Here is a 25,131-nt window from a genome sequence, read left to right as displayed (position 1 = left end):
TCTGTCCCTCCAGCACGTTCTATTTATAACCGTGTCAAGGTTTAAGTCTCCGCCCTTGTGGTTCTCAGGGATCTAGATTTTTGAGGTGAAGCATATTCATCAAATCTGGGTTTGACATGGCCTTATATGTCAGGCACAGGTCACCTCTGAGCAAGCGGTATGAGACTGAATAGAGCTGGAGTTCTTTCAGTCGGGCAGCATAAGACATATTTTTGAGACCCTTTATCCTTTTGGTGAGGAACTTTTGGGGCCTTTCAAGCTGCAGCAGGTGTCTGGTCAGATACATTCGAGCGGGCATTGTACTCAATCATAGGTCTAATGAGTGATGAGTACAGGGGACGATGACCTCCTTGATCTAGATGTGAATCCCTTCATGATCAGGTGGGTGATATAGAAGGTTTTCCTAACTACTTTAGCAACATGAGTGTCAAGCGAAGGCTACTGTCAACCTGGGTCCCCAGATCTCTGATGACTTTTCTGTGCTCAGTGGATTGCCACCTATATGGTAGCTAGGGGTAGCCTTGTTTTTCCCAAAGGGTATGACTATGCATTTTTGGCGTTTAACTTCAGGCCATGGCTCTGGCACCAGTTATCCATTTCTGTGAGGCCCTTCTGGAGGATATCTGTGTCAGATGTGTTTTCGACTATGGCCCAGTTTGCAGTCATCTGCAAACTTTGTCAGCCATAACCCTCCTGTGTTTGCTTGTACTTCAGAAAAGTAGATGCCGAACAAGAGTGGACCCAGGACTGAGCCCTGTGGGACACCACTTGTGACAGGCTTTGAGTCTGACATGGCTCCAGCAACTCTGACCCTGTGGGTTCTGTCACTTAGCCAGTTTGCAACCCATCTTGTGATGTATGGGTTTACATTCAAGCTGATGAGTTTTTCGATGATACCTGAGTGGGGTATTGTGTCAAGGCCTTTGCCAGGTCGAGGTAGGCTGTATGGACTGCCTTTCCTCATCAATGGCCTTGGTGACTGTCTCGAAAAGTCAACCAAGTTTAAAGGCAGGATCTGCCTTTGACAAAGCCAAACTGAGTTGGATCCAAAGTCTGCAAGTTCCCTATGTCTTTATTTATGAGTTCCATTATGATCCTCTCCATGGCTTTGCAGATAAGGCTTGTCAAGCTAATGGGCGGTAATTTCCAGGGTCTGTGGAGGCACCGCCCTTATGAAGTGGGACCACAGTCGCGTCGCCACTCCTTGAGTGCGTATCCTGAGGTGAGGCTAAGATTAAACAGCTGTCCTAACTGTGGGTTTAATTCCTCATTGAGTTCATGAAGCACACAGCCGGGGACACCATCCGGTCCCATGGATGCTGTGTTTTTGCCTTAGTGAGGGCAGTTCTCACCTGGGCGTTGGAGATGTTTGGGGGCTACAATCCTCTGGAATAGATATCTCTCCTTTTGGGGGAGGAGAAGTTTGCACTGAACCTGTCAGCCAGTATGTTGGCAATGTGTGTAGGTTCAGTAATTTTCACATCATTTTGAACTAATTCTGAGCATATCTGGGAGTTTCCTCCTAGGTTTCTAACATAGCTAAAGAAGGCCTTATGATTCTCTTTAGAGTCCTTGGCGATTTTTCTCTCAAAATTTGCCTTGGATGATTTTATGAGAGCTCTTAGTTTTTACTTATAATGATCAAAGGTGTCTTACCTTTCAAGGATTTTGCTCTATCTTGTAGTAGCTTCCTCCTTTTGTTGTAGAGCTTGTTTATGGCTGGGGTCCACCAGACTGGACGCTTGCCTTTGGTACAGAGAGTCTTAGTTTTGTTTGGGATTGCCTGATCCATGCAGTCCTGTAGGTGCTGGTAGAAGGCATTTGTAAGTGATTCAGCGGTTTGAGTAATGTTTACCACTGGCTCAGGGGCCTTAAAGGAGACCACACTAGTTTTTAGAAGTGTGAAATCGGCTTTTGAGAAGTTTTTCACTGTGGTCTTTTTTGTTTCAGGTGGGGGCGGGATGAGGACCTCCAGCGAGATTAGTTTATGATCTGATCTCACCAGTGAGGGGTATACTTCCGGTGTTTGTACTGCATTTTTATCTGAATCTGTCCTGCTCATCTCCCATCTTACTTTCTGCTACTCTGAGTATTCATTTGTCATTCACCCTGTCCAACACTTTTATGCAATGTGACAGAAATCTGATACCTCTATACTGCCAACAGTTGTGAATGCCCCGCCGCATGCTTGTACACTAGGGCTATAATGCTTAGTCTACACTCAATTAGGATACACCATTCTCTCCATACTGTTACGAGGACCCTCAAGACCCACTTGTTCCATACCTCATCCATCATCGTGATCATATCTGCTGTGATCTCATCTGAACCTGCTGCTTTTCCTGACTTCATTTTTCTAAGTGATGCTCTTTCTTCTTCTAGGGTGGGCTCTTCTTTGTCTTTTGTTGTAGGCTGTGTATAGGGCAGTACAGCTTCTGTGGGATTTTCTTCATTCAAAAGCTGCAGGAAATACTCCTTCCAATTGCCTTTGATGTCCTGTGGGCTGGGGAGCAGGTTGCTACTGACATCCCGTATAAACATTGACTGATGACTGTCTTCTTTATCTTTCTGTCTTTGCTTTGCAGGCTGATCAAGTTTCTTTCACCTATTGAACCACTTTCCAGAAGATGATAGAATGTCTCTGATGGCTTGATTTTTCTTATTGCCTCTGCTGTCTTAGCTGCTTTGTTAGTCAGCTAGTATTCCTGTTTACCCCGCTTCATCTTATCTGTCTCACACCTTTTTCTTGCACTCCTTCTTTCTTTAGATAACTTCCTGGATTTCTGCATTCTACCCCCAGCTTTCCTGATGTATCTTATATCCACACCTGGTTTGGATGAATATTTGTTCTACAGTCTTCATACATGCTGTTTTTAGATGCTTCCATTCTTCAACTCCTCCCATTTGCTGTTCCAACTGAGGTGCTAGAGCCATAAGTATTTCCTTGGACTTTTTTTGCTTTCACTCCTGTCAACTTCCAGATCTTCAGCCAAGTCTTTGTTGATCTCAGAGCCTTCTCTGACCACTGCTTGCAGCTAATTCTGGCCACCAGCAGTTTATGCTTTGAGACAAATATTTCACTGAGGATGGCTTTACAATCTCTGATTCACAACAATGCCCCTTCCTTACATGGAGGAAGTCTACCTGTATTGCATGTTGGCCATATTTGTGTGTGGTCTTGTGACTGTCTGTCTTGCTCAACCATGTGTTGCCCACCATCAGGCTCTTTGCAAGGCAGAAGTCTATAATGGCCTCTCCTTCTTATAGGTTCATAGGTTAATAGGTAGGTACTAGGCTATCAGCCCAAGGGCCTACGTAAGCCTAGCCAACAAGGTTACCTGGCTTACGCCACCCAAGAAAGTTATTTTCCTGTGCCACTGTCGAGCAGAGACACAGAAGTGATCCCCGGGGTGTATTTCCTATTTCCCATCCACTCATCAAGATTTTTCTTGAAGAGTGCTAATGAAGAACTTTGCTTGACATAGATGGGTAGCCTGTTCCAGAGTATGGGAAGTCTCTGGGATAGGAATCTATTCCTCCAGCATGTCCTGTTTATTGTGGTGACAAGGTTTAGGTCCCTAGAACGTGTAGCTCAGAGGGATTGGGATTTCTTTAGGTGTAGCATGTCCAACAGCTCTGGGTTTGACATAGCTTTATGTGTTAGGCAGAGATCATCTCTGAGTAGGCGATATGCTACAGAGTAAAGCTGGAGTTTTTTGAGGTGGTCAGTGTAGGGCATTTGTTTGAGTCCAGTAATCCTCTTTGTGAGGTACTTCAGCTGCTGCAGATGTCTTGTGAGGTACATTCCAAAAGGGGCGTTGTACTCTATAGTGAGTCTAATGAGTCTCGAGTAGAGGGGAACAATGACCTCTGTTTTCCTGGAAGAGAACCCTTTTATGATGAGGTGTGCCACGTAGAAGGACTTCCTGACTGCTGTGGCAATGTGACTATCAAAGGAGAGACTACTGTCCACCTGGGTCCCAAGGTCTCTTATCAAGCATTCAGTGTTAAGTAGATTGCTGCCTATGTGGTAGTTCATGGGTACAGAGTTTTTACCAAAGGGGATGACACTGCACTTTTTGGCATTGAGCTTGAGGCCATGGCTCTGACACCAGGCATCTGTCTCAGAGAGGCCCTTCTGTAGGATGTTCACATCATTTAGGGACTTGACTATGGCTCGTAGTTTGCAGTCATCTGTGAACTTCATTAGCCAAAGGCCTTCTGTGTTAGCCTGTAGTTCAGAGAAGTAGATACCAAACAGGAGCGGTCCCAGGACGGAACCCTGTGATACTTCACTTGTCACTGGTTTGAGGTCAGATTTGGAGTCTGCAACTTTTACAGTGTGGGTTCTGTCAGTGAGCCAGTTGGCAACCCATCTGGTGACGCAGGGATTTATGCCTAGTTTATTGAGTTTAGCTATAATTCCAGAATGGGGGATGGTGTCGAAAGCCTTGGTGAGGTCAAGATAGGCTGTGTGAACCACCTTACCCTCATCTACGGCTTTGGTGACTGCCTCAAAGAAGTCGATCAGGTTCAGGAGGCATGATCTGCCTTTCATAAACCCGAACTGGGTGGGATCCAGAGTTTGGAGGTTACCAATGTCTTTGTTTATGAGTTCCATGATGATACGTTCCATGGCTTTGCAGACCAGGCTCGTCAGGCTAATAGGTCTATAGGTCCCGGGATCAGTGGTAGCTCCCCCTTTGTGGAGTGGGATAACTGTTGCTGTGACCCATTCAGTGGGCACAAAGCCTGATGCGAGGATATTATTGAACATGGTGCTTAAGTGGGGAGCCAGTTCATTCTGAAGTTCGTGTAAAATGCAGCCTGGGATGTTGTCTGGTCCCATGGATGCTGTGTTTTTGGCTTTAGAGAGTGCAGCTTTCACCTGCATAGTTTTGATTACAGGGACTCTGCATTCTTCCTGTATACATATGGGCCCTTTAGGGGGTGGGGGGGGGGGGTAAAGTTAGCACTGAACCTATCTGCCAGGATGTTGGCAATATCAGTTGGTTCTGTAATTTTCGTGCCTTTGTGCTGTAACTCAGAGCAGATCTGGGTGTTGCCACTGAGATTCTTGACATAGCTATAGAATGCTTTGTGGTCGTCCTTGGAATTAGTGGTGATTTTATTTTCGTAGCTAGCTATGGAGGATCTTATAAGGGATCTCAGCTTCTTACTAAGGCTGACCAGGGAGCTCCTCCACTCATGGGATTTTACTCTCTTTTGCAACAGTTTCTTCCTTCTGTTGTACAGTTTGTTTATGGCAGGGGACCACCAGATTTGGCTTCCTTTTTTTGGAGGATAGCGTCTTGGTTCTGTTTTGGATAGCACAATCCATGCACTCATGTAAGTGCTTATAGAGTGCATTTGTGTAGGATTCAGCAGTTGTAACTGTATTGTCCATCTGCATGGGTGTCCTGAAGTTCACTACTTCTGTCTTAAGAAGCATGAAGTTGGCTTTGGAGAAATTTTTTACTGTGGTTTCCTTAATGGGGGGTGGGGGTGGGATGTGGATATCAAGGGTGATTAGCTTATGGTCGGATCGGACCAACAAGGAGTTGACTTCAGGTGTGGAACACCGGTCACTCATGTTGGTAATGACTAGGTCTAGGATACTGTTGCCCCTGGTGGGGGTGTGGATAAGTTGATCTAGGGCATTGGAGTTTATGAATTCCAGAAAGCGTTGCGCTAAGGAGTAGGTACATGAGTAGTTTTCCCAGTTAATGGTGGGGTAGTTGAAGTCGCCCATTATTAGGGTGTTTGGTTGAACCCTAATATTTTCCAGTACATCAAGAAAAGAGGAGTGGGAATCCTGGGGCATGGTGGGGGATCTGTAGCAAGCTACAATTTGAATTGCAGTTTTACCAAGAGTTAGTTGCACTTGGATAATCTTGGATGCATTATGCTGAGCAACTAGCCTGGAGGTGTGGATATCCTTAATGAATATGGACATACCCCCACTTTTGGTGTTTCGGTCCAGGTTACATGGCCGAAAAGTGTGGTATGAGTTATAGCCTGGTAGTGCAGGGGTGCTCTCTGGAGCCTTGAACCAGGTCTCAGTCACTGCACAGATATCGATGTTCTCCATTTTAAGGAGTGCCTCAAGTGAGTGCATTTTGAAATTTAGACTTCTAGCATTGAGTAGCATTACCCTCAGTTTTTGCTTGCCTGTTCCTGTTATGGTGGTCTTCATTCCTGTTGCTCCATCCAGATGGACCCAGGCAGCCCTCATATCCTGTTCTGTCCGCCCTGATATGTGCATTCAGGTCCCCTGTTATCACCACCAACTCATATTGTCCTGCTTTATCTAGCTACCCAAATACACTCTTTCCCTCATTATCACAACCCTGCAGTGGAGCATAGGCTGGGCTTATGAATACTACCCTATCTCCAATGGAGTCTGGTTGTCATCAGTCTGTTCCTAATAGTGATCACATCCTTTAATGTTTTCTGAAGCCTCTCCCGCACAACTATTCCCACAGTATTTCTAGCCTGTCCTACCCCTGAGTTATAGACCCTGGATCATGTGGCTTTGATGCACTGCCCAAAGAATTTATAAGAACTGTATCTTTTCCCATTATTACAATGACAGCAAAATATATCAGTAAGGAAATCAGGGGCTAAAAGTCTTCCTTATGACAAACCAAGGGAAAAAAAGAATAGGAAATAAGAAATAAAAAAAATCATGAATATTGGATTACTCATCCTTTCTTGAGAATGTCACAGTTCGTGGCATCGAAAGGTGCTTTTATAGAAATATTTTCTGATGTGAATATATTAAGCTTTGTAATACAGCAGAGATGGAAGCTGTAGTGACATCTGAGTTACAAAGATAAGGTTTCCATGCAGATTACATATGCAATTATCAAGCAAGAGCTGAAAGTACCAACAAAATATGAAAGAACATGGCTCTGAACACTATATATATATATTTCTTGAGCAGGTGAAGTAGAAATGGTATGTTTTGTGACTGTAAACTTCAATTATGTACTTCTCTAATATTACCTCCTTGCTTTTTAAGGTGGGAACAAGTAGTTGATGCAAAATACTCCCATTACGCTGGACGGAACATAAAAATCGCAGAGATGGATGAAGTGGCTGTGGAGAGGTTTAGGTAAAGAAGTCTTGTCAAATGTTTTTTCTGCATGAAAGAAAACATTAATTTGTTGATCATTTTCTGAAATACATTTGAACAGTGTTTTAGACAGTCCTGCAGCCAAAAGAAAGAAGAGATGAATATGGCAGGAACTAACCCAGTGATACTAGCTTAGGTTTGAGTTTAGATAAGGCCATATAGGATTTACTGGATAAAACATACTGGACACCTATAATGTAATTGCTTAGTTTGGCACTGTGATGGTCTGACTCAGTAACAACATTGCATCATGCTGCTTAAAGAGAAGCTGGGATTCATGTGCCAATATCCATGCTGCAGAAATGACTACCTATGGATCTGTAACTATGTGTGTGTCTTCTGAAGAGCAAGTCATGACTTTTTTTATACATTTATGTATTCCCTAAGTGTGGGGTGGTGTGGTGAATATATGTGCTAGCCTCAACAGGGGTCTATATCAAGGATCGGAGGCATTTTAGTTGGTTTAATTAGGAAGTGGTGATCATAGATAAAGGTAAGGATAATAAACAAATCAAATTAATACATGTCTCCTAGGGAGACATACATAATTAATACTGAATCAATTTCAAAGTTAGTAAAATGCTGTCATTTTAGTTGGGGTACCTAATTAAAAAAGTTAAATAAATTGTAGAAGTAAAATTAACTAGCAATAACAAAGTATGTATGAATAAACAAAATGGCAAGTAAGGTGTACCATCTTCATGGGAAAAGTATCTAATTAAGAAAACATGGATTTCATTTAAAAGACTGAATTTTCAGATTGTTGTACATTTACTTTTGTCCCTTGAATGTTGAACATGCATAATATCAAATGCATGGGATTTGTAGGTAAGTGTGGGACTGGAGATTAGGGGGGTGGGAGTTTAATTGTGCAAGTATATGCGGATTAGGCTTAGGGTTAGGTAAGAGGATGGTTTATGCAATTATTTGTGGGCTGTGTGACATTTATGGTTAGGGTAGGGGCAGGGCTGGCTTTAGGTAAATTGGCACCCCAGGCAAAAAGGCTCCATGGTGTCATCCACCCAGATACCCATCACATCCTGGCCTGCTCACACTGCTTTTTGCTTTTTTTTCCTTTTTCTCACAGTTTGCATTATACTTCAGCTTTTCCCTGCAGTTATTCATGCATTTATTCAACGTGTTCTATCTTAGCACAACCGCAGTCTGATAACTGTGAAAGAAATATTAAGCTGAGGGGTAAGGGCCGCTAGAGTTCTGGATGCTCTGAGGTGTATTTTAGAGTTTTTAAACAAACAACTTTTTCATCCTGTGACTTAACAAAGTTTAAACTAATGCAAAGTAACAAGAATATAAAGTCAACTGGAGTGCCACCTCACCCCCTTACTCTAGGAGTGCCTGATGTTCTCTGGATGCATTTTTTTTTAGTCAGGGTGCTTTATTTATTTACTTATTTTAGAACAAAAAAAGTTGCTCTAAAAAAAATAAGGAAAGAGAATCTCTACAAGCACAGCGCTCTATGCAGTCACCTAGTTCACCTATGCACAAGGCTGGCGCCCTGGGTAAAGATTAAGTTTGGTGATAGTTTTGTGTGTGTGTGTGTATGTGTGTGTGTGTGTGTGTGTGTGTGTGTGTGTGTGTGTGTGTGTGTGTGTGTGTGTATGCACGCATGCATGTCTCTGCAGGTTTACTGTGTGCTCTGTGTCTGAAATGTCATGTGTAGCACTACTGTTACAGGAAGTTTTTTTTTTTTCTAATGCCAGATATAGGGTTGGGATTAGGGTTTGCAGGTATTAGTAAGGTGACACAGGAACACTGTATGGCTGTTTAAGAAGATAAGGGGAAATGAGTTGGAGGGCCTGAAATAAAAAGACGAAAAGTATAAAATGTATATAACTGAATACTAGAGGAAGGCCAAAGGTAAATTGGCCTTGAATTATTTTTCATTTGAAGTGGTGAACAAATCAAATGTGCTACCTCAATATGTAACTGGGAATGTTGACAGATGATAGAAAACATAGAGAAATGGTGAAAAGGAAAATTCAGCTTTCTTGAGGCTAAAAGGATTTTAAATAGACAAGACAGCCAAACAACATAATATCTATACATGCCCTTAGTATTTACATCAAAAGCAATGTACTGCATTCCTTGGTATATAAAAATGTACACGAGAAGTGTGACGTGTAAATGTTTGTGGGTACATTTTTTTGTATAAATGATAGTGAAGTAATAGAGCATAACATCTTACCTGAATACACACAAAATAATGTCCCAGTTAATCTGAAAAGTAAAATAATTCAGCAAATAAAACACTTATTGGTAAGGGTGAGGCATACACTCTTTACCTTAAAGGCATCAATGAGGTTAATTGCCAGAAGTGCTATAGGATGGGAAGGGATAAAATGAAGTTTAAATGAGTCTGAAAATGGAAATGGTTGAAAAAAGGAAAAAAAGTACCGGATTGCCGGAAACATATAAACAGGTGTGCTTTACCTGACTCAAAACTTGAAATTAATAGTAATGAATATGTAACTGTCTTTTGAAAATACCTGTAGGGACACATTAAAAGGCTGGACACAAGGCAAAAGACCTAAATGTGTTTCCTTTTCAGCAAAGGAAGCACTTTGTGATTTTCTAGGTAATAATGGGTATAGCGTTAACATGCAGAATCGATGTACTACAGTTGTACATCATACCGCTCAGTTGTCCAGATTTCCACAGAATGTCCAGATGGATGCCTCAAAATTTAGTTTGTTCCTCATAACAGTTTTGGTTTTCTTGCAAGTCACTGGGATGATCTGACAAATTAAATTAGTAAATAATATCATACATTTGAGTTTCAAAATTCATATCCTTTAGAAAATGCATTTTAATACATATCCTGTTATTCTAACAACTTTCTAAGTTTATAAGAATAATATTTAAAATCCATCCCTAATTTTGGGCCTTTGTATCCCCATTATGTCAGGCTTTGTCCAGCTTTCGTGGACTAAGAGGTTACGAGGTATGTTGGATGCAATGAAATCTGTAGCAGAGCCATGGATGGCAAATTTAAGGCTTCAAGACAGGCCAGGAAAATTGAAAAGTATTGGCATAGGTCTCAGTTGCTTAGCCAGATGTGAACATTGTAATGCTTTACTCTGTGAACCTCATGGTTGAACCTGGACTTACGGATTACTTGGGCTCATCTTACTTACCTCACATCAATTCAGGTTTGTAGGGATGCTAGAATAAACTTCTACACTAAAGTTGAAGTTTAAACATTTTCAGATATGAATAATATTCATAAAATAAAAATGAATAATACCTATAAAATAAGGCAATTATCAATGAACTATGCTACCAAAATCACAATGATAGTAAACTGGGCCAAAATGAATTTCAAAATTGCCCAAAATGTACAGACTACAAAGTTGTGGATGGTTAGTAGTACCCAATAAATATGTTTTCATATCATAGCTTGAATGACATGATCATTTTTATTAGTAAAATGTAAGATTATTTTTCAATAGCAAGTCTTGTATAAGTCTGCAGCAGCTGATTTAGGTTAGGAGAATGGTTTAGTTAAGCTAATGATGAACAACACTGGATGTCACAAAATGATGGGAGAAAGGCCCTCTAACCAAGTATGTGCGAGTCGTATTGACTACAGCCATCACGGGTCTATGGTTAATGATCAAATGGAATGTCATTGAATGGCTGTTCATTGTACATAGACCATCAAAATTTCCCTTTACTGAAAGGTCAAATGATTGTAAATAATTACATTGAATGATCATAGTTGGCCAACATAAAGGGAATGGAACTAGTACATACCGCCACTCCTACCCCATCAGCTGCCTTGATAAATCCCCTGTAGAAATAGCAAACAGCTTCAACTCCTTCTTTATTGAAACTATCCAGTCTCTAGCTACCCATCTCACTCCATCGAACATAAACACCAGCTCTGGCACATCTAGCCCTGATCCACCCAGCACCAAACCCACTTTTACCTTTCAAACCGTACCTACCAACCTGATTCGGACCTTACTCAAAAAGTTAAAATCTACTACACTAGCTGCCGGCCAAGGATCCATCTCAGCAATATGGAAAATATCACATGTTACACCTCTCCATAAAGGAGAAAGTTGCACGGAATTATCTAACTTTAGATCTATAGCCATTCTTTCACCACTAGCTAAAATCATGGAAAGATGCATACACAAACAAATCATGCACTTTCTTATTCAAAACAGAAAGCTCGCTGACTCTCAGCCCAGCTTTAGGCCATTCCACAGTACCACCACAGCTCTTCTATCTTTCTATAATGTCATCAATCTTCATCGTAACAACAACAAACTATCTTCAGCACTCTTCCTAGAGCTCTTAAAAGCTTTCGATATGGTCAACCATCAGCTACTGCTCAATACCCTACAAACCATCAGTTTAGACCAACATGCAATATAATGGTTTCACTCCTACCTAAACGGTAGACAGCAAGCTGTGTTATGGCAAAGCAAGCTGTCATCCCAACTTCCTCTAACCCTAGTTGTCCCACAAGGGTCCATACTAGGTCCCATTCTTTTCTCTATCTTTATCAATGATCTGCAAACCACCATCCCAGGAGCCACCTGCATCCAATATGCAGATGACTCAATGCTAATATGTTCCGCCTCCACTCCTACACAACTTCTAACCCTCACCCAGACCACTTTCAGCACGGTAGAAACATGGCTAGCAAATTGCTGACTGCTTCTAAAGCCTAACAAAACTAAGCTACTACTTTTCTCCCCTAACAGTAGAATTTATCCTCCTTCCTTCAACATCAAATCTAGCAATGACACCATTATCTCCCCTGATGACCATACAAAGCTTCTAGGAGTAATAATAGACAACAACCTTAAATTTGATAAACATATCAATCACACTATTAAGTCCATCAACAAAAAACTTGTCTCCCTGTACAGAGCCAAACCTTTCCTCACCCCCCCCCCCCCAGCTAGGGTAACTATTGCAAGATCACACCTCCTCTCTACCCTTATGTATGCCTCCACTGGACTCACCAACCTATCCAAAACCGATCTCAACAAATTATCAGGATGTTACAATCATATAGCCAGATTCACTACTGGCATGGCATTTAGGACCCTCCATTGCCAGAACCTCAAAGCACTGGGATGGCTAGAGTATCCTACCCTTCTACAGTTCAACCATCTTATAGTAGCACATAAAATACTCCATCAACCTGATAACACCTCTGCCCTGAAAAATATTCTCACCCCTCATAATGCCTCCAGGCCATTACGCTCAGCTGATAAACTAATGATACTGACCCAAAAATCCAACAACTCTGCAGGTGATGCTATATTTGCCAACTCAAATGGTAAAATCTGGAACCTACTCCCTACTACCATTACCAAGGAAACCTCACTACCCCTATTTAAAAGAGAACTCAAAAAATACCTGACATCTCATTGGCTGTGCTCTTGTTCTAAACCTAACAACTTCACTAATACATGTCTTGCTACCCAACCTGCTGTTTAGCCAAGTATCTATGTCACATAGCATTTGAATGTCTAAGCACTGAGAATTATGAGATCTGATTGTATTCTATGCTCACATTTTCTGATATGTCTTTGTCAATCAGATGTAATGTCTGCACATTGTGTATATTGATATCTGCCTGTATTATTTGTCTATATTTTTCTAAACATGTCTGCCTGAGTTTATCACTCAGTGATGTATGTACTGTCTCTTTTTTGGTATGTGAAGCTTTTCTCCCTGGACCTCCACTGAAAATGGACATATATCCAATTGGACTATCCCGGTCAACAAATGTAAAATAAATAAAATAAATAAATACTTATCGGTAACACAGGGACACAGGGACACAGGGACACAGGGACACAGGGATAAGGAAACCTGCCCTTTCCCCACTGTAGTGTGATGAGTGTGATCTTCCCTGAAGAATTGGATTTTTATAAATATTTTGTATAATAATTTATTTTATTAGGACTGTGAAATGTGGAGGAAGTAAATCCAGTGGCAATTGAAATACATTTTTGTTGACCAGCATATATATAGCTTAATTCAATTATTAAAGCTGTACATACAATCATGAATACAGGGTAATCAGTAAGACTAGAAAATATACAGATTTTGACAACAGTAGATGAAAACTTCTACTTATTGTGGTTGTAAATTCAAGCATACAGGACATTAAAGATGTGAAAGTTAAAGAGATATAAGGTTGTACAGTTCAGTTTAAAGACGGAAGAGGTTGCTGCACAGCATAAAGTAATTTATGGAAACATAACTTCTATCTGGCATTACATTTTGTAGCCTTTGAATAATTCACCTCTAAATTTTTGAAAAGGCACAGTGATTCTTTGCTAGAAAAGTCATAGAAATGTAAAACATGCCCCCGGGATTCATGAACCTTGCGCCAGGCGCACGCATGGCGTAGGCGCCACAATGCCAGACATGGCTGCCGAGCGATTCAGGTATGATCCAATCCCACGTGCACCACCGGCGTACGCCTGAGTTGCGCCGCCTCTGGCGTAGGTATGTTAAACACCCCATGTGCGGTGTTGCACCATGCAAATGAAGGCAAGTAGCGATTCACGAAGTGGCGCAGGCGTAGCATAACGGCACGGCAATGTAAACCAAAAAAAACGGTTTACATATATCCAAACATGACATAGGAGTAACGGAAGGCTGCCAACGTCAGGTGTCATACTGGTGCAACATGGCAATGGGGAAAGACACCGAGAATGTCAAAAGAAAACATGCAGAAAATGTAAATAACGACATAAATGGTATGTACGCAAAAACCACAGCAGAACCCCAGGACATGTCCGCGGAAGGTGAGGAACAATGAAATAATATGACAATGTCATAAAAGAGCAGTATAAGACACATCAGCATCACAGCCACAATACACCATAGTATGCATGGAAAGCCACAACCACAGCCCAAGGGTTGCCAAGGAGTGGCGGTGGTGTCCGCCGCCGTAACCATGTATTAGTAGTCAATGCCATGCAAATGAGGTAGGTAATACTGAATCGCAAAACCCCCGCCGGCGTAAGGCTGCACCAAACGGCGCAGCGGTAATACACCGAGGAGTGGCCTAGAGGGAATACATGTCAATCGCAGAGGGGTGTGCCACTGTAGGAGGAAGCACATTGGAGCCCAGCAAACATGGGCTGTACAATGCACATCACAGCATCAGGACCGGCGTGAGAGGAAATAGATGCGCTGAGAGTACACAATGCGCGCACAGATGTATGTGCATGAGGATGACTACGTTCCCCAAACCAGTCATGTGACGGCCGCCCCGTCAACAACCACAGATACAGGAAGGTGATGCGGAGAATATGAGGAAATGCGGAAGCAGTGTAATTGGAGTCGTAATGAGCAATTAACACCAATCAACCCACGAAGGGCAATTGGCGGCAGCTGACAACTCTGCATGCAGAATCCCGCAAAACGGGAAAGGGGAGGCATATTAATGCAAAGAAAGTAGGGGATGTTGCAGAATTGCAAAGAGCGACGAACCGATACAGCACAGCCAAGTAGAGAGGTAGCATAACGGCGGCGGCAGACAAAATGCATGAGATGCCATGTGCCTGCAGGATGCACTCCAGAAAATAGTAGGTGCAACGTGCAGAAACAGTAAAGTAAGGTGTAAATCTAAACCAATGCAGGCAAGTGTAATGTAACACCAAAGGCAACAGCGTTGCAGTGCCAACGGTAAAACACGGAAGATAACCCACAGATACGGCAGCACAGACACACCCAATGACATCACCGGGTGTACAGCACAACACTATAAAGTGGGAATGCACACAACACACAGCGCGTATTCCCAAACGCTGCGCCTTACGGTGTAAACACACGGGGAACTTTTAAAATGTATATGTTGGGTGCTGCCGTGGCCATGATGCATCGGCATGTGTTAGAGACAGGCGGAGTTGCGGAGGAGGGTGCCGACAACTACCGTAGGCCTCAGAGGAGAAGGAGAGTGTTCAGACCAAGGGCGACCTACCAGGGGCTGCAAGACCTGGAAATAGTAGAGCGTTACAGGGTGGACAGGGACACGTTACAGCAAATAGTGGAGCTGTGCCGGCCACGCCTGAGAACAAGAGACAACAGAGGGGAGCCCATCCCAGTGGACACAAAGGTATGTGTAAGCTTGCGAATACTGGCAACAGGTACCTTTCAAAGGCCAACCGGGGATATAATGGGCATCTCACAGGCATCAGCATCCAGGGTACTACACCAGTTTCTGGATGCCATGTTACGACATGCCCATGAGTATATAAACTTCCCCAGATCTCAGGAGGAGTTGGCTAGCAATATCTGCCACTTCCACCGTGTGGCACAATACCCAGAGGTACTGGGTGCGATAGACTGTACGCACATAGAAATCAAGTCACCACCCGGGGAGCAGGGTAGACGCTACATAAACCGCAAGGGATTCCCCTCCATCAATTGCCAGGTCGTGTGCAATGCGCAGGGCATTATCATGGATGTGTGTGCTGGCAGCCCTGGAAGCTACCACGACTCCCATATCTGGCATGCCTCACAGCTGTATCAGGTATTCGCCAGGGGGGACATCACACAAGGTCACCTTGTGGGGGATGCTGGCTATGCACTGGAGCCGTGGATGATGACACCCATCAGAAATGCATACACACACATTGCAAGAACGCCATAATGAGGCACACGCACAAACCAGAATAATCATAGAGTGTGTGTTTGGGATGTTGAAATCACGGTTCTGGTGCTTGGATACATCCGGTGGAGCCCTGCAGTACTCTCCAGGCACATGTGCCCACATATTCATAGTATGTGCTATGCTACATAATATGATCCTGCAGAAACAGCTGCTGCAGGGACATAATGGTGTAGGGCCACCAAGCCCGCCACAACTGCCAAGGCAAGCACAGGCACAGGGCGTTCAGCGCCATGAACACACTGTGCCAGCCCCAGTAGGCAGACGGAGGCGTACCCAATATGTCTATGCCTTGGCAAAGAGGGAACGTATAGCACATACTCTGACAGCGTAGGCCCCATGGACTGACACCTCCCTACCTGCACACACAGTGAAATGGACGGCACACAAACATGGCCGCCCGTAATGTGTACTGTATGGGCGGTCCCATGTGTGACTCCAACATAGGTAGCACCCAAACACTGCACACCCAACAGCCAGCGGAGCATGGAACGCCAACACCTCAACCGCACGCAGGTCCGACAGCAGACGGCGTAGCCGTATGCTGCCACGTTCGGCGCAAGGTATCTACATATGTACATATGTGCATACACAGATATGGAGATAGATATCATTACACACGTAGAAATATGTGTACACATACACAGATATAAAGTACAACAGGTTAAACAGGGAATCACAGGGATGCAAGGTTACAGAGAAGTAAGACGCGAAACCTCTACATAGTAAACATAGTGAACGACAACCCGACTATCCGGGAGGGTGGACAGAGCAGGGAACGCCACCCATGGAAAGGTCAACCCACCTAAATGCATATTCGCGAGTCGGGATGATCGCCAGGCCACGATACAGTAACAGGACATGTGTGGGTAATATTCTTAGGATATGAGGGCGGAGGTAGACACCGCTGCCGGCGATGCGGTCAACGTAGGTACTGTGTGCAACCGTCCCTGCGAAAGCGGCAGTATGTGTATATGTGAGGTGAGGGTGTCGTGTGTTCCGCTGTGCGAGTGTAATGTGTGTGCCACTGTAAAATGTGTATGTAGGTGACATGTGACAGGCGGAGTGGAATAACATGTGTAGGCATACAGTATAGGAACCACAGGCGTATGTACAGCAGTACCCACAAAGTAGTACTGAGAGCTCCTCACTGGCTAGGCGCATGGCGACGTAAAACGATGCAAAGCGAAAATGTCCCAGAATGTACCACAGGAGTATAGCCAACATGAGATGCAAAGGACGCATGTACAAATCATGACCGTATGTATGGCACCGATATGTTAATTTCAAAACGATACATCGGCAACGTTACACAGCAATAGTCATGTACCGCATAAATACGCATGTGCTACCCCGGCACCGATCGTGGCCACGTATCATCCCGTAAACACCGCTGTGTGTTATACGAGTGTGAAACAAGCAATCGCCACCCGAATAGGTGGCAACCGGTAGCATACAGGCCGTCCCAAGTACAGGACCACAATGACCGTAAATATCCGTGACAAAATGCCAAGGGATAGTCGGCACGTACGAAGAGCCGCAGATATACTACCGATGTGACAGAGGAATACATGCAAGAAGCACACATGCAGGCGGTACCGACACCAGACGACATCAACAAAACCTACACTCCTACAACAACAGACAGGTAACTTGCAGCTCCCCAGGCAGGGATGGAGCACACACACAAGCATACCGTGTATGTATAAATGCAAGGCCCACAACCCGTACCCATCACCCACAGCCGCCGATATACCCCATCGAACATATCAAAGGGATACAATCCGAAATAGCAGCAAAATCATACAGGCAGTCAATGACAGCGGCATACCCGCAACATCTCGCGTGGGAAACACTATCAGCAGCGTATGCATCCATTGTGTACAGGAATACAAGAGCTATGTTACACATCCGAATGCAAAACGCCATCGATAGATGCCGCCAGGACACGGACACCCACATGTCGAACATAATACCATACCCAACACACACAATCCACGGCTAACACCACAGCGAAATGTACCTGACGCCACACATAGCGGCTGCAGTCACACATAACATAACACAATACATACCATCCCCACGAAGGTAGTGCAAATAACCAACGCCCAGACGAGGAATGAACCATGCCCTAGTTCTGACGCGTACCGTACGAATGGAGGAGATGCACAGGTGATATGCGCATAAGTACACACCGAGGAACAGCTATTGGTGTGATGAACCCACATGCCACAGGTGACGACGGATATAAGGAAGACTCCCAGGATATTCAAACTGTATGTTCATACCGAACAAATACTGTATTCTCAGTCGAGCCATTTTGTGGTAACTAGCGAGACTCTAACGGAATAGGGAAAGCAACACAGGAAAGGTATGTAGAACCCACGAGATGTACTGGTGTGTAACGCATGATATGTATGACGAATCTGCACTGTATGTGAACGGTGTTTGTAAGTAAAGATACCTGCCCATAAAGCAGAGAGTGGTGAAAGGTGGTTATGTAGTACTAGCCCGCTGAGCATACCAACGACTGTGGACACCATGTGCACAGCAGTGGGACATCATGTACACAGCCGGGATAACTCAAGGGCCGCCATAGGGATTTAAAACACAGAACAATGCCACCACCCACGCTGATGCTGGCAGTGGATGTCCAACAATGAAGTGCCACAGCAGGGGATAGGACATGTATGTATAGTGTCACAGCACACATGTGTATGGGCATATACTGTTGATGTCATACGTAATGTGCGCACGGCGTGCACGTATGCGTCGCAGTAGGGGTGACTATGTCAGGTATGTGTAATGTAAAGCTGTCATGATGGATATGTTCAGACATCATACACAGTATCACAGGCATAGCATGCATGATGGAGGTATGGCCTAGTGTTATGTACATTAACAGGATATGTATGGCCTGCACATATGGGACAGAGTAGTAGCAGAATAGCCACATGAAATGGAAGGAACAGCAAGTAACCATGTCCAAACGATCTGTAGCAGGTGCAATGGGTGCAACAATGACGTCTGGCAGGTCCATGTGTAAACACATGTGCAATGTACACAGTAGTGTCACCCCCCCCATGGTAGTGTCCACTGAACAGCAGAGGTGGATGTCAACTGCATGTCTACACAGTACTGCCGCTGTGGTGGTACCATGTGTATGTGTCACCCTATCAGCAAGGGAGCTATCACATGACCAGTGCCACAGTGTGTCCCTGTGGGATGTGCACAGGACCTATGTTCCACAGCATGGTGTGTGTCTAGTCTGCGGAGGTAACACAGAAGCCCAGGCTAAGCAATGTGGCATGTGTGCACATATGCAGGAGTGCTTCATTCACCACGCCCACTGCAAACGCCATGTAGGAGTACTACATGCATCAGTAATGCGGAGGACATGGCCCATGGCAGAGTAGATGACACCCCTGTGTAAGTGGTATGCAGATGAGTACAGATGTGTTCCCCGTCTGTCATCTGCATATGTAAACTGTCTGAGCCTGGTATACATCACGGCATGACTATACCATGACATGTAAAGTTGTAGCCGTTGTGGAAGGTACACCACGAATGTGTTATTGTAACCCTGCCCGTGTGTAGATGTGCGTATGGCACAAGTACAAAGGCTACCAATGTACCAGCAACACACATAGTCCAGATATGTGTGGCCCTGCAGATGTGTACCCACGCCACAGTGGAATATGGCAACCACAGCACCATGTGGGGCATGTGTGTGTACAGCAACCATGTACAATGTGATATGCATGTATAGGGACAGTATCCATGTAATACCCAGTGGATGACTGTCGCTATGCAAAGGTGATGTGTATGCACCATGTGTGATGTATCTGACGCAATGACATCTACACGATATATCTGCCACACCGACACCTGTATGGTTGTTAGCAGTATGAGCTGGTGGAGCTAGAATGCTGCCAGGTATGTAGATGTGGGATATGTAGGCATGGACAGTACTCCGTGACAGCATGTTGTGTATGTAAGCAAATAGTGAACATGAGGGGCCACATGACTGAGGACTGTGTAATGCCACATGTACCTGACATGTCGTAGGTAGCATGATATGCTTGCACCACTGTGTGACCTGTCCAGGAGTCACATAGCCTAACATCCTGAGACACAGGGTATGATGTGATGGTGGATGTGTACATTGGCAATACCAGAATGTGGAATGGTGCTGAAGGGCAATGTGGGGATAATGTCTGATCTGTTACCCTCTGTACCACACCAACCACCCATGCAATGGTATGACAGGTGGCCAGCATGTGGATGTGGTGTGCTGTGGCACACAGAGGCTCAACAAGGGTGCCAGTAAAGGCATGGAGGTCGTCAATGAGTGTGTGAAGCATGGATGTGAGGATGTGCCCCAGTGCCATACTGAATGGTCCAGTCATGGGTGTACGAATGCAGTCCCACATGTGCAATGCAGTACCACCCATGTGTAGTGTGATAGATGCGGTAGTGTGGTGGTCAAGGTACACAACGTCCATGAATGGGCTAGCAGTTCATTTAGTGGGCTGCTGCAGAGACACATAACAACCAGGTTGGCGGGATATAACAGCTAAGGAGATTGGAGGTGACATTGGGACAGTGTCCTAGGACATAACGTGTGCATGGCAGTACCATGCATGTGTCCACAGGGACAATGCGATGTCCATCTATGGCTTGGAACCCTGTAGTGAGTGACAGTGTGTAATGTTGGTAGGTACCCCATTGGCTGGCATGTTGCCAACAACATCTCTGTTGGCAATGCCTGGGTGACTGTTGTATGCTACATTGAATGTGGATGTAGCCAAACAACACAGACATACCACCACACTGCGTGAGGGACCACACTGCAATGTACGGCGGTCATGTGTAGGTAGCTAGCTGTGGAGCATGTGATGGACCACGAGGACCCACCATGACTGTCAAGTGATGCACAACACACATTTGAACATACCCACTGTGCAACAGCCTGCACATGCGCCCATACAGCACATGTGCATGGAACATGAATACCACCGTGGCGTCTGTGAAAAGGCCAGTACCACCATGTCTCTGTGTGGAATAGCATGGTCCCTACCAGTGCGTACATGTAGCGGAAGTGCACTGTGATATGTGTCAGCATAGTCACGTATACTGTCCAGCTGCCGGGGTGCCATGCCATTAACTACCCCCGTCAGCAGACGTCGGTAGTACCGGCTGTTGAGCACATGTACCATGTATGCTGCGATGGGTGTGTGTCCAGGGCGTGGCTAGCAGGGCCGCGAAGCATATATGTTCATCAACCAGAGGGGGGATGTCCGCAGGTATAGCACACAGACACATGGAGGTATGGTGCATGCCGAGGGTAGTGTAGGTATGGCATGTGTTGTGTAATGTGTCACCCAGCTATGTGTAGTGCATGGCCAAGCATGTGTGGGTACATGGGAGTCCATACTAGGGAAGTGTGTGTTTCTGTCAGCACATGGCAGTAGCAACTGTCCGAGGTGCAATGTACAGTATGATAACACAGCCAGCATGTACCCTGTGGTGTACAGTGTACTCTCCGTCACGTGTCACAATGTGTCTAGAGGTCACAAACATGGGTATCCAAACATGGAGTACCTATGATGTATTGTTTTTTGAAAAAATACAGTATGTGTGTAAATCACTGTGATATGTGGGATCCACTCACCTGTGTGTGTTGCAGTCCAGGTATGTGCCTGGGAGGTATGACCTGTGTACAATCTGGACTGGCAGGTGTGCTGTGTAGAGCATGGAGGCAGGTCCCAGGCACCGCAAATAAATGTCAGGCGTGCCTCACTGTGTGTGCAGTGCTTGTGTACAGCACAGTGGAGGGTGCAAGCATTGTCACACATCACTGCATGCCGTGCCTGCCTGTGACAGCCCTGCTGGAGACAGACATGTGACACTGCTGCAGAGGCAGCATAGCATGTGAAGATGTACATGTGGGCCCCACACCCTAGGCAGATGTCCGCAGGTCATGTGTGCCACAGTAGTGTGGTTGACCACGACTGTCATACTGGACAAATACCACATGCCTGCATAAGTACAGTATGACCATAGTCAACAGTCGCAGTGACAGAGTAGGCCAATGTACAGTATCCCCGTGTGCAGACCACTGCCTACTGTACACCTGGCTAGACACACACCCAGAGGGTGAATACACCATTGAGCCATCACATGTCCCAGTCCACGTAGCCTGTACAATGTCATCACAGGGTGGTCACAATAGCATGTGGTAAGACAGACACGTTGTACCAGGTGATGTGTCATGTGTGCATATGTTGACTTGCACAGCCGTTCACATGTCCGCAACATACCAGTGCATGATGTATACTGTTACATGATGTGTGGAACTGCACTGTGACCCACAACAGGGCCATCTGACACAGGTGTGTTGTGAATGGTGTAACCCATGTTCACACAGGATACACACTGCTGCTGTTGGCAGCCATGCTGGTGGCTACCAGTGGTGCATGCAGTGGTCATACAGACATACTGCACACAGTGTTCATGCAGGGATGTCCATTGTTGTGGATGATGTGTTGCTATGTGAAGGTAGGTGTGTGTTGTGAATGTTACACATCCAGATGACACCATCTGGTGCAGTCATGGTCGCCGATAGCATCACACACATCCACAGCAGTCAGAACCCTGTCCTGAGAATGTGTGTCAGTCACCCTCGTACTGTGTGACATATGTGCACATGGCAGAAAACCTCCCACTGTCATCTAGGATGGCTACGTGATGGCTGGAATGTGCTGTGATAATGTACAATGCTGGTAGCCCAATGAAGTACCTGGAATCACACACAGTACGCCATGGCTGCCATGTAAACCATGCACAACAATGACTGTCTGACAGACACAAACAATGCGTTGACATGTTGAACATGTGCACATGAGAACTCCCAATGAGGTATGTTGCACATATCGATGTACAACTGTCATCTATGGCCATAGCATGGATGCAGACGCACATGCCCCACAGGCAGTACCATGTGATGTAGGTAGGGGGGCATTGCTCGTGTACATGTGACAGTTGCTGTACCGCCACATGTCCTGCATAGCCGTCATGTAGGGGTAGCAGTGGCATGTGACTGATGGACATGCCTGTACATTTGACCATGTCCCACAGGAGATGTGTTACGTGTGTACAACATGTGATGTGCCGACATCAAGCTGTGAAGTGTACGGCCGCCAGTGTACCTGTGTGACTTGTTCTGCGATGGGTGCAAAGGCACATAGTACTGCATTGCATGCCCACAAGCCCCACACAGGTGCATAGCCTGAACATACAATACAAAGAGGGTGTGGGATGATAGCAACCCACAAGAGGAGATGGGTACGGGTGGCAACCCACTACCACATGTGCGGGTATGGTGTGCATGTCTATGACACATTAGCACCTGAGAAGCTAGCGGTACAGCAGTACAGGGTTGCTTGCATATATGTTCAACAATATCTCTGTGTGTCCCACCACTGGCCCGTGGATAGACAGACACCAACAAAATGTGCAGATATGATATGTGCACAGCACATCACCGATGCCTACTGTAGAACAGGCTTACTGTGTAGACATGTGCACAGTAGGTCTGTGCCAGCCGCACTCAAACACGTTATGTGCCGAACCACACCAATAGTCCAGGCCATGCCACAGACGGACGTGCATGCATCTGTGTATGTACATCTGTGAATGTCTCCAGCATAGCAGTATAGCTGTGTCACTGTTGTGAACAACATAATGAATGGGTTGTATGTGTGAGGGGTGCGTCATACGTGTATGGTCAGATCGACGATACCATCAGTGCCCCTGCTATGTGAACATCCCTGTCCCCATACATGGATACCTATGCTGTGCCCAACACCACATTTCCAGAGGGAGGGATGGCGGTGTGCAGTGCACCAGCAGACATGGGGGTGGCAGCAGGCACTGGATGTAGACATATGTGGTACCCACGTCAGTCCAGGCAACCATCCATGTGCACGGGATAGCAGTGTGTGGCCACATACAGCACTGTGTTGATCAATATCGCAGCACATAGCACCTGTCAGGGTTACAGTGTATGCATGGATGTGCGATACCTGCATGCACCAGACACACCCCCACCAAGCAGCGTGCAGCCTACCTTGCATAAGGCCAGTGTCCACACCATGGTGATAGACATGTGTAATGTCCATATTCACATAGCAATGACATATGGAATGGACAGCCACCCTGCCAATGTCATTTCCCCCCAGGTGGATCACATCCCAGTGCCATGTATGTGGCATACCCTGCCATACCATGCAGCCCTGCCCAGCAAGGCTGCATGTGCTATCACAGTCCTACATGGTGCGATGGACAAAAGGCACTGTCACTATCAACCATCCACAGCAGTAATTTGGCAGTGATGCACCCTGTGGTGTTACAGGTGCTGTGTGTTGCTGTGGACAATGTGCGTGTGTACATGCTATGCATGACCTTTCCTGCTAATGTGGCATGGTTACACATTGTCCCATGTGTATCACATGTGCAACACAGGTGAGCCGTGGCAAGTTGTCCAACACCCGTACAGTGCTGTGTGGATGTACATGGCACAACACATGCATGTGCAGGTGTCCATGTGTATGTGTACAGTGCCATCGCTGCCATTCATAATGGCCACGTACGTGATGTTTACTGACATATACACAGCATCCAGGTGAACAGTAGAACCGTTGTCACATGGGGACCCGTGCCAACTGATATGGACACAGGTGCAGCCAGGTACACATGTCCACAGCAGGCTAACATCAACATGGTGCGTGTACAGTGTGATGAGGTGACACACAGATATGATATGACACCCACTGCTCAATGGTGTGACGGCAACACATCGGCTGTGTCACTGCCATGATGCCTTGCAGAGATTACTGTGCAGATGTTGTACATGTCATAGCAATGTATTTCCAGCAGTATGCCAGCACAGCAGTGTAAATGTGACCTGTCACCATCATTATGTCTTACAGATAATGCCACGTTCCCGGCTGCCTGCCTTTAGCCGACAGGAAGACGAGGTCATAATACCGTTGCTACATGATAATTACGACATCTTGTTTAGCCATGTGCCACTGCAGGCACAACAACGGGAGGACATGTGGCAGGATATGCGCAGGAGGGTGAACACCCTGGGCGGCCACAACCGCACATATCAACAGATCCGCAGGCACTGCACAGACCTAATCTGGCATGCGAGACAGCGTGCCGCTGCAATCGCCAGACAACAAGGTGGGACAGGTGGTGGTCCACAAACCCAGCCCCCACTCACACCCACGGAGGAGCTCCTGGCCAGTCT

The 25,131-nt window shown here is 45.5% G+C and overlaps 1 protein-coding gene across 2 annotated transcripts in view; it reads left to right on the top strand.

Moving 5' to 3' along the window:
* Window positions 1–25,131, top strand: part of LOC122813452 (E3 ubiquitin-protein ligase HECTD3-like) — a 726,610-nt gene that overhangs the window by 137,325 nt on the left and 564,154 nt on the right. For both annotated transcript variants that reach the window (XM_044085768.1, XM_044085767.1), the window contains exon 3: window positions 7,025–7,117. In XM_044085768.1, the coding sequence (XP_043941703.1) occupies window positions 7,025–7,117 (93 nt within the window). The remainder of the gene's footprint in view (window positions 1–7,024; window positions 7,118–25,131) is intronic.

Source organism: Protopterus annectens, chromosome 10.part0 (genome assembly GCF_019279795.1).
Source record: "Protopterus annectens isolate FY-2018-M chromosome 10.part0, PAN1.0, whole genome shotgun sequence".
Taxonomy (NCBI): Eukaryota; Metazoa; Chordata; order Ceratodontiformes; family Protopteridae; genus Protopterus; species Protopterus annectens.
The sequence above is the reverse complement of the archived record's forward strand: the minus strand, read 5'-3'. Positions and strand labels throughout refer to the sequence as shown.